This window comes from Anser anser, assembly GCF_964211835.1.
Source record: "Anser anser genome assembly, chromosome: 19".
NCBI lineage: Eukaryota > Metazoa > Chordata > Aves > Anseriformes > Anatidae > Anser > Anser anser.
In genome coordinates, this window is record NC_139740.1 from 8,214,375 (window position 1) to 8,225,082 (window position 10,708).

General features: G+C 52.1%; 1 protein-coding gene across 6 annotated transcripts in view; it reads right to left on the bottom strand.

Annotated features, from left to right (window-relative positions):
* Positions 1–422: 422 nt before the first annotated feature.
* TMEM94 (transmembrane protein 94) overlaps positions 423–10,708 on the bottom strand; it is a 50,486-nt gene continuing 40,200 nt past the window's right edge. For all 6 annotated transcript variants that reach the window (XM_083805596.1, XM_083805598.1, XM_083805597.1 and 3 more), the window contains 11 exons: positions 10,193–10,292; positions 8,653–8,761; positions 7,934–8,123; positions 7,314–7,391; positions 6,836–6,921; positions 6,189–6,270; positions 5,724–5,878; positions 5,274–5,368; positions 4,280–4,373; positions 3,859–4,029; positions 423–3,024 (listed from right to left, as the gene is read on the bottom strand). In XM_083805596.1, coding sequence (XP_083661722.1) covers positions 2,952–3,024; positions 3,859–4,029; positions 4,280–4,373; positions 5,274–5,368; positions 5,724–5,878; positions 6,189–6,270; positions 6,836–6,921; positions 7,314–7,391; positions 7,934–8,123; positions 8,653–8,761; positions 10,193–10,292 — 1,233 coding nt within the window. In that variant the 3' untranslated portion in view covers positions 423–2,951. The remainder of the gene's footprint in view (positions 3,025–3,858; positions 4,030–4,279; positions 4,374–5,273; positions 5,369–5,723; positions 5,879–6,188; positions 6,271–6,835; positions 6,922–7,313; positions 7,392–7,933; positions 8,124–8,652; positions 8,762–10,192; positions 10,293–10,708) is intronic.

Here is a 10,708-nt window from a genome sequence, read left to right on the forward strand (position 1 = left end):
TTCATCCCGAGGCTCCAACGCGCCGCCTGCCGCAACCGAAGCAGTCGGCAGCGACCATCAGAGCAACCACACGCGCTGTGCCTGGGATCAGGGAGGCAGGAGGTGAGTGAGAAGTTACTCTGTGGGCAGGGGCCTGCAGGGCTGCACATTTGCCCAAGGCTGGGCAGAAACTGGCAGAAAGCACCAGGATCAGATTCCAGGAGAATCCAGCTCTCAGGCTGTGCTGCTGCCCCAGAGGTGAGCCCCGTTACCTGTGCCATGACCAACAAACACATTTTTACCTCCTCGCTCTGCTGGGTGCAAACTCCCTCCCACTCTCACGGGGCGTGTTACCAAGACAGTCGTTTATTGCCGTTCATACAGTGGATGTGTGCGGGTTAGGGTTTGCTTTTTTTTTTATACAAGTTTTAATACAAATCAAATATTTTTACATACATCCCAAAAATTTTAATATAAAATATACACCATTTAAAAACATCTCGATGTAGGAAACTTCTTACTGAAGCCGTTCACCCTGGTCCTCAGGTGCCTCACTGGCGGAGGGAAGGGTGGCAATGGCGAGACCATCCAAAAGGCTCCGTTCCTACGCCTTGGCTCCCTCCAAGTCTAACACGGGAAGGAGGGTGCAGGAAAATAAACGTTTGTGATAACCCAGAGAAGGAAACCTTGGAGTTGCCTCCTCTAGAGGAAGGTGTGGCCAGCAGGAAGCCCTGGTAGCTGCTGCCTTTTATCACCTACAACAGTTAAGTGGCACAAAGCAAGAGCTAGGTCAGGGGGAAAGCTGCCCCGCGGGGATAGCAGTGAGCAGCTTGGCGCTGCCGCTGGCTGCAGCTCAGCTTGGCCACGGAGGAGATCGTGTCCCACTTGCCAGCCAACGCTGGCATCAGAAAGACAAGCTGGTTTCTCAAGTGCCAGTGATAACAGATCTGCAGCTGGCACGCAGTGAGTTAAGTGCGACTGAGAAATGCAGCGTGTTCTCCCTGAGCCAGGCAGCCCTGCGGACCTGTAAGGAGCGAGGGAAGAGCTCAGCCCAGCTGGCAGAGGTGAGCAGACCCACTGCCAGCAGGACTGGCCTGGTATTGCTGCGTTGCAGGAGGGCAGCCCTGCCTTTCCCCAGTGAGCACCTGGCTCCCAACCCTGCCTGGCTCCCCCCACGCAGCCCTGCCAGCAGCAGAGCCCAAACGGCTGCTCTCCAGCTGTAGAAACAGGGCCCAGGTCTCCAGACAGCCGCACCTGGCCCCCTCCAGCAGCCCCCCTCTGTCCCCAGAGCACAGAGACTGGCCCTACCCCTGCTCCACGCTCCTACCAGACCCACAGCGAGAAGGGTATTGCTTAGACACGCAGTGTGCATCCTCCCTGCATTTGCTGAAATGGAAGGAAGACGAGGTGGAGCAGCAGGTAGGGCTGGGGTTCCCGTCCAGCTCCCTGCCTGCCAGGAAGGCCCAGCAGCCACTTCTTAGCCTCGGACACCAAAGGGAAACAACAGCCGTGTATTTAGTGTTAATATGGGAAGCAAAAACAGTGCCAGGATTTGTCAGGTTTAGCCAGTTTTTAAAACTAGGGAGAGAGTCAGCATCTCCCATGAGCTGCAAATATTCTGGTAGCCAAGCCTGTGCGCTCCTGTTTGGCCCCCAAGCGTCAGCCCTCAACAGCACCAGTGTTCCCAGTACAGCTGGGGTCTGTACAGGAGCACGTGTGCTGCACTGGGGCAAACCGTGGGTTACAGAGCCCTCAGTGAAAGGTCAAAGGAAGAAGGGACCTCCAGAAAAACAGGTAACAGCTAGGAGGGCAGAAGCATGAAGGGGAGAGTTCCGAACACTAGCACAGAAAGGCATGACGAGGGGGGCTTCCCTGTGCCCTGGAGAGCAGGTACTGGATGCAGCAGGGTCCCGGGCTGGGAAAGGAGCCATCCACCAGCTCCGTGTTAGTCACAGCTGCAAGATGCAGATGGAAAGACATCTCCCTCCCTCCACGGCAGGGGTAGGCAGGTCTTAGGTTTTCTCTGTAGCTACAAACATTGCCGTGGCCTTCTCAAGCAGGCATTTTACTGAAGCAGAACAGCAATTCAAATCACAAAAATGAGGACAGTTACAACCCTACCTCTCTGGGGGCTGTTAAAGCATACACGGGCTGGATCAGCAGGGCTGGAGGAAGCTGGGCCATGCAAGCAGGCAGAGCTGTCCTCCTGATTCCCTGTGCACCTTGGAAGCAGGGTCAAATGCAGACAGTTTTCCTTAAAGCCCTGTCTCATCCTTCTCTTGAAGTACTCGGCAGCTGGCACGTGGCTACAGCAACAACGCTAGAGGGCAGGCCTGGCACAAGCTGGCTATCGTGGGGCTTTTCCAGCGTGGTGCCAAAGACCCCTTCCAGCGTCCCTTTGGGAATGTGAGCTCCAGCCCTCACCTGGCACCTAGCGCTCCTGGAGGTGCAGGAGAGATGGCTGACGGAGGTAGGTGAGGGCACGCGCAAGCATGCACATGCACATCATCCAGGAAAGCAGGCAGAGAAGGAAAAAAATGGGTTTCAATAAAAATCTCTGGCCTCAGCAGCCCTACGCCTCCCCTTCTGGCCCCAGATTTTCCTGCCAGGTCAAGGAAACCCATCTGCTCACACAGAGGGGAGGAGTCACTTGAATTCAGCATCACCATGATACTAACAAAAACCTCTAGTAATAAATAAATAAGGAAGAGCAGCCTGAACAGCCACCAGAGCTTGCAGGCTCCCTTGAGAGCACCCTGGCAGGCCAGGGAGGGGCTGCATACCTGCTGGGGGATCCTGACGGCAGTGCCCTGCCTGGGGCCCCCAGGAAGGAAGGTGCTGATGCAGTTTTGCAAGGAGGCCGTCTGGTTTGCATGTGTGAAAGAAACTCCCTGAGCCTTTGGTGCAGCCGCTCTCCCAGCGCAGGATGTGTCTGTCTGCCCCTGGCCCCAGGGAACTCAAGTTGGCAGGTTTTAAAATGGAGAATTCATCCCCAGCTTTGTTTCAAACTGCAACTTCTGCCTCTTCTGGTAACGCACCCGGACCCTGGAGGAGACAGGAGAGAGCAGAGTCAGTATGTGGAGCGGCGAAAGGCAGGTAAAGCTGCCCCACTCTGGTTCCTGAGCCCTGAGAAGCAGAGAAGCCCCTCACCTGGGCCCTCTGGCACCCTGAGAGGAGAATCAAATCCAGAGAGCAATCCATCGTCTCACACCTACCACATCCAGCCAAGTCCTATATCCAAGGCCACCAGATGCAGCGGAGAAAGGCCCAGAAACCCCTCCCAGGAACAGAGATGAGGGCTCTGTCCCCATCAAGGTTCCCTGTAACCCCCACTGCCTTTCCTCACCAGCCCCCTTTCCTCAATCCATGCTCATTAGCGTTAACTCCCAGCTCCGGCTGCTCCCTGTGCTAGAACAGCCAGTCACTTTGCCTGCTACGAATTCTTGGCTTCGGCCACTTCCCGTGAAAATGAGTCCCACAGTTCAGGCACTGTGGGAAGACGTATTTCCTCCACTGTGATTCAATGCCTCCCTGTCCTCCTGGGACAAGATGGAGAGAACAGCCCTCTCCAAGCCGTACTGGTATTTCACAGACCTTGGCTGTCTCCTCCTCATTGGAGGGAGATAAGGAAATTTCGGTCTCCCTTCCTGCTCCCAATCACTGCCCCTGCCCTCCCCTGACCCTCTTTCCTCCCCTGCGCTTCCTCCCGGAGAGGTGGAACATGAGCTTGCACACAATAGCCAGGTGATTTACACAATGCAATCATCTTTTCCTTTTTATTCCCCACCCTGATCCCTGTGCATTATTTCTCTGCAGCTCAAGGCCAGGCTGCAGTGAGGCTCCCGCCCTTTGTCTCCATCTTCCCTACCACCCCCATACCTGATTTCGTGCAGCTTGACAATCTCGTTGATGATAACCACGAGGATCAAGGAAAGAAAACCCAGGAGCCATGAGACGGGGGAGATGGAAACGTAGTTAAAGGTCAATGGAGAACTGAGATTTTCCCAGAGTTTCAGGTCCAGAACAGTCTGCGCCACTTGCCCCAGCAATCTAAGATCATAGACAGACACAGCAGGTCTCAGCAGAGCGAACACGCTTCCCAGGATCTGCAGACCAGGGCTCAGGCCCAGACGTACCGCCCCTGACTTTACAACAGGGATGCTTCACCTGTGTGAGGTTCAACAATGCCCTTGCCACGCATTATCGTTTTCCTCAGCGCCAGCAAACTGGTGCTGGAGGACCTACAGCCCTCCTCCCCTCCGCACTGCCGAGCGCCGCATCAGGGCCCGGGGATACTCACACGACAGCCACAGTGAGCGTCCACCACCGGTTGGAGAGGGGGCTCTTCTTCCACAGTGGCTTGGTGCGATGGACGTGGGTGATGGATATGAAAACTGCAGGTACAGATGGAGCAGGGGGTTATTTAGCATCACACGTAGATACACCGCTTTACAATATACACCAACAGCTATTGCTCCAAAGGGATACGAGGCTGATGTTCCTGAAACCAAACTTTCATTCCAAGTCCTTCCAGACCAGACTCCCCACAGCAAATCCAAGTCCCCAAATATGCAAAGGGGGGCCACGGTAGCAATAGTGCCCAGCATTGCTCACTGCAGGCACACTGGGGTTTGTTCTCAGCCCGCTGTGCTGAAGTAATGCACACTGCCTCTCATCAGAACTGCTGCCCCTCAAATCAGGAGGCATACCTGTTGACCTGGGCACCCTACACATCTCAACATGTAATGTTCTTCTGGGCACCAAGGCACGCCACCACCTGACGTGGTGGAAAGGGAGCAGAGGCCCGTTAAGGTTACATGAGAGCAGCTGGAGCTGCTCTGCTCAGCAACCATGCGCAGGTGATGAGGGTTGGCCAGAGCCTGGCTCCCCTCCCCTCCAGAGGGGATAAAAAGCCTTCCAGCTCAAGGGAGTGCTTCATAACATGGCAGCAGGAACAGAGGAACTTTTAAGGCAAGGAATGTTTCTGCAGAGCTGCAGGCTACTGCTAGTTGGTTTGCACGAAGGCAAAGATGGAGGCTGCCCTTTTGGTGAGACTGGAAGGGAACCAGCGCTTCGCCAGGCAGGTAAGAGGTAAAATCAGCTCCAAAGGTGCTGTTTTTACTTTGTTAGGGCAATGTATAGTAAGGCAAGGGGCTTTATGTCAGAAGACCAACAAAGCCTCCATTTCTAATGAAGTTTGTGCCCTCTGGCATAATGAGGGGCACAGAAAGAAACAAATCCAAGTTTTCCCCCAGAGCTGGGGTGTGGGTGCTGAGTGCTGCAAGCAGACTCACCTGTGTGTAAAACAATCAGGCCAGCTGTGAGCTTCTGGGCTACAAGAAGAGCATTGGAAAATGTCCCAAACCAGTCAGGAGCACCACCAGCATTGCTAGTAAACGAGAGGACAGAGGGAAGAAGTCAGGGACAGTAAGGACTCACTGTCTGACCCATTTCCACCAGAGATCTGCCTCTCTCTGGTAGCTGAGCAAACCAGATGTGAGCTTGGAGTCTTTTCTCAGCAGAAAAATGGGCTGCCCTGGTACCAGGGGATGACTGAGCAAGGCCAGGCTTTGTCCCAAAGGTGCAATCCTCCAGGCTAGGGAGAGTGCCCAGCCTTCTGCACAGCCATTACAGCCAGCTCATGCAAGAGTGTGAAGGTTGTTAGAGGGGGTCAGCTCCACCTGGGAGCGGCAGGAGCAACAGGCACCACAGGGCATCGGCTTGTGCCAGGCTCGGTTCCTCACCTGTGCAGCATGATGGAGGAGCAGGCTGTGAGATTGAGGCTGGTAGTGTTCACCTCTTTGCAGGACTCATGCAGCGTGAACCCGAAGCAGATGAGGCACGAACAGATGGTCAGGCTGAATTTCAGCAGGAAGCAGAACAGGAAGTAGTGCTGAGTCTGTGGATAAGGGAGAGGCAGGAGAGTGACACGGGCATGTCACCGGCCCAGCCTCCCCAACGTGAACCATCAGAGGCTGCAATACAGATTTGGGATGTTGCGCTGTGGACCTGTCCTGCAGGCATACTGGTACTAAGGGATTCCCTTCGTGACCATGACAAGATTTGGCTAGGGTGGCTCGTGCCACGGATCAGAGTTTACCAAGGGAGGTGGGAAGCCATGTTAGCACAGGGCCTCAGCTATGCACCAACATGGGGACAGAGAAGAAGAGAAGAAAGGATGAACAATTCTTATCAGATGGGCTACCTACCTTCTTAGGAATGGAAGTCAAATTTTTTCCTGTTGCCATGGTCATGATGGAGCTGTGGGGAGGCTTGCCCAGGAGTGAGATGCTGGAGAAAGGGAAGTTAGTCTTTTACTGACAAGTTCAGGCACCACATCTGCTTTCTGGGCTAACATTTGAAGCCAAAGAACCTCCTCTGACTGGAGCACTGGCACTTATCTGACCACTGCTTGAGCTGCGCTTGTATCCCACTCCCTGAAGCATATCCTGTACAAGTTCTCATGTATGGCAAGCGTAGACAGGGAGAGGTAACTTCCAACTGTGTGATGGGGAAAATCTACCTATGGTATATATCGACCTCTGCCTGCCACCCTGTGCTCTCCATCACACCCCAGCCAGTGCAACAATGTCAAAATCAGAAAATGATTCTCAGCTGGAGGCTCAAACAAGATAATAGCAGCTCTCAGACAGCAGGCAGGGCTAACAGCAGTACACAAATGATCCTATCTGTGTTTCCAAGCACTTTGTCAAAGCAGGTGCTTAAAATAACCCTTGCAGCCTCCTTAGCATGCTGTGAGCGATGTCAGCTTCCTTTTATCATGGCCACAGTGAGGCTGGGGGACTGGTCTGTGTATCCTGTGGGCAGGAGATTCCCCCCTGCCTGACAGACTCACCTGAGCAGTGGGTAGCAGAAACAGGAGAGCCACACGATGTCCGTGGTACTGAGGATGGGGGGCAGCTGTACCAGGCAGGAGAGGAACTGGATGGGAACAATCCAGAGTGAAGAGCATGAGCAGTGTAGGATGGTGCTGTTACCCCGGCTGCCACCATCCTCCCCCCAAACACTGGGATGAGCTGGTAAGGAGGCTGCTGCTGCACAGCCCCTCCAAGTGTTTCAGGGTGCTGGAACAGGGTTGCTTTTCTCCAGGGAAAAAGGGATCTGAGAGAAACCTCTATAGGAGGGTCAGGGAGAAGGGGCAATGTAGGCTGGGATCTCATAGTCCTTATCTGTAACTTTCCCAAACACGCTATGTAAACCTGATTGAAGGCCACTGTGCCCCTTGCAAGGCTGCCCCACTTCAACCACCCATTATCCTTGCTAGCACTCCTGTCCTGTGACATAAATGCTGTCCACAGCCAGGCTGGACTCACCTGAATGACAACCAAGGTCAGCTGGCACTGCAGCAAGAAGAGGAAACACTTGCGGATCCCATATGTTGCGTGCCGTGCCTGGAAGGAAGCACAAACCCTCAGAGCCCTCGCTGATGGGAGCAGTTATCAGCCAAGAGCAATTATTGGCAGGCAGGGGCAGAACATGTGGCCTGTGGGGGAAGTGGGAGGGGAGAGCATCTGGACATGGTGTAAGCAAAAGGGGAAGGTCTCCTGCTTAGATACAGAGGTTGAGATGGAAGGGCAGAATTTAACCGAGGGGTAAGTTTGTTTAAACCTGGATTTTCTGGGGTAACACTTCTCTCTAGTACTGTTATTTTCCAGGCAGGGATTGCTGTGAATTTATACTTAACCCAGTTGATATTTGTGCCCTGGTGCAACAGGGTACTGTTCCCAACATCCCCTACACCTTGCACTGCTAGGAGCAGGCAGGAAGAATTTCTTTTGTGTTTCCTGAACAAAGGACAGGAGACCCAAGCAAACCTACTGTGGGCAGCTCAACAAGAATGCTTGCATGGGCTCCTGGCTTTGCTCCTCATGAGCTGCAGGCAGAGGGGTGTGGGCAAGAGAGAGAACTAGGAGGGGGGGCGTGCCTGGCTCACCTGCTCTATAAGCCTGATGATGCTGGTACTCTCTTCTTGGCGGAAGGACATGGAGCAAGGCAGGCTGTTGAGCTGCCCTGAAAGCTGCAGGGGGGTGAGCTCATCAGAGGCCTGAGTCATGGTGGTGCTGGTGGCGTAGCCAAAGGTCTCCCAGGAGCAGCGGGATGGGTAGAGAGGGTCCAGTGCTATACTGCATGGACAACATAGGAGCGTTAAGGAAGGACCTCATCCCGGAGGAGAAACCATGCTCCGCTGCAATCCAGCCTGTAAAGTCATGCTGTGCCACCTCTGCCTCGCTTGTAGAGAAGTTCTGAGCTGGGATGTGACTTTAGGATCAATCTCCCCAGACGTTATTTCCAGATAAATACTGAACATATTTGGGTGTGTGACTCAAGGTGAACAAATTGGTTGATCCAGTAGGGGACTGCCATTATTTTGCCCAAACAAGAAGCATCTGCAACTCCAGTTGGTGCACAATACTCTAGCATATAAGAGTAACAGCTTCCTTTCAAAGATGTAGAGAAATCTCTGTGTCAAGGGATCTAGGTGATCACTCCATTTAAAAAAAAAATAAATCCCATCCAATACCATCCAAATGTCCCTTACACACCCAACTAATGATAATTGTGAGCATCCCCCTGCATGGTCACCAAGCCTGTTGTGTCCCATGGCTGGACACACCAAGGCAAAGGCAGCTGGAAGACTGGATCCTGCCCCACCTGATATCACTCTGCAGGAAGAGGCAGCTGTTCCGCAGGTTGGCAGAGCTCCCCAGACAGCAAGTCACCTCCCCGTATTCCTGCATGATCTTGATCATCTCACACATGGCTGCAAGGGGATGGAAGGAGAAGCACAGTGCATTATCGCTATGTTCACAGGCTTCAAGTATGCTTTCCAGTCTGGATAGCAAGCAGTCATCTTTTAAAATGACCCCAGTTGGTATTCCTCAGACATGTAGTCAGAGGGCACAATCAGATTGCTAATTAATTGCAGTCCAAGTGCCCTGTGTACCTGCCTTCTGCAGGCTGAGCTGTGATCCGCAGAATTGTGACCCAGAGATCTGCACCTCTAGCATGTCTCTTTCAGACCAGAGCTCTAGGTATACCCTGGGCATGTAACACAGATGGCTTCAGCAACAAATGGTCTTGGTAGAAAACAGCAGAAATTAAACTTAGTTGAGTAATTCAAATCTGAAAAAAATACACTTTCTAATTCTTCTCAGCAGCACCTCGCTGCTGTTCCAAGTCTGAAGGAACAAAGGAAATAAAACAAAGTACTCCAAAAGCAGTGCCACGCTTAGCCCTGTTCAGAGCCAGCCCCTCTTCCTCCACTCCCAGCCTGACCTCTAACTCTCATCAATCTTTTCATTAACATCCTCCTGAGGGCTCTAAATCAAAGCTGCTGTTTGATCCAATTTTTGTTCTGTAGCCCTGTGCACAGCGCTCTGGATATTTGAGTTTTCTAGAATAGTCAAGGCAAAAAAAGAAAAACAAACAAAACACCACCCTCTGCAGATTCCTGTGTAAACAATTTATCCAAATGACTGGTGTACCCGGATCTGCAGCACAGCAAGGGGTTGGATGGAGTGGGGAAGTGTCACCTCTGTCAGCCAAAGGAAATTTACTGGGCACTGAATACCCAGGCAGACTGGTTTGTAGCTGGTTCTCACTGGCAATCCTGTAAGCTGTGCCCAGAGGTGCCTAAAATGCCGAATCGTAATGATTCTTAGCACTTTTACTGGAGGCTGGACAGGTATTACCCAGCTAAGTACTCAGCCCATTTAGCTAAAATAGTGTTTCTCAGAGAGAAATTTTGTCATTTTTGCTCTCTGCAATCAAAAGCTCTGCAAAGCAGCAGAAGGTGCGAACAGCAACTGCCAGAGAAAAATACTTCTGGGAAGTGACTTCTGAGTTATATAAGGAAGCGAGGGTTGCAAGCAGAGATCAAAGTCTCCTGGCACACTGATAACACTTAATAACAGGCATTGTGGATGTTTTGTGCCTTTGTCTCTTATGAATGCAAATTGAAAATGGAGTGGCTCTTAGCCCAATTCTGTAGCTAAGGAACAGTTGTACTGAAGTCAAGATTGCCTCCCCGCAGGTAGCAATAGCGGGTCGTTAATACCAAAATGCCCTTCTGCATTTCTGGACTGTATCCCTTTCCCTTGACCCATGTCTACAGCCAGATAAGCCAGAGCACAGGGATGGGGAATGTATCCGTGCATGGTACGAGGACAGACCCAGGCTTTGTGCTACTCACTTTCTGGGGTGCAGTCTGTGAAGAGGGGCACCAGCAAAGGCACGTTGTCTATGTTTTGCAGGTGGGGTCTCACTTGGTGGATCCCCCGTGGAAGTTTGGCCTGAAAAAGACAAAGAGGAGACTAAGCAGGAGTGTGTGTGAGGGAAGCAGTTAGCAAGGAACTGCTCAGATCAGAATTCCCAGAGTGCAACTTCAAGATCAGATATAAATTGATGTCCCTGCAGACATAACCTGGCTTTCCCAAGCCATTTTAAGAAGTTTTCTACTAAAGTTCTACACTGACATGGCAGTCTGTACCCTCCCTCTGGGTTTGTAAGATCAGCATCATAAAACTGTGCTCAAGGATTTCTAAGGAATTTTTACCTGTGTGGAGAAACTAGTTGGAGAATACGGGTTGTCTCCCACTACCTATCCGCTATTTCAATTGCACACAATGCACAGCAAAGGAATGTTTTTTCCTTCCTAAACACAGGCCTAACAGACTATTTTTTTTGTGTCTCTGATATTTCTGTAACC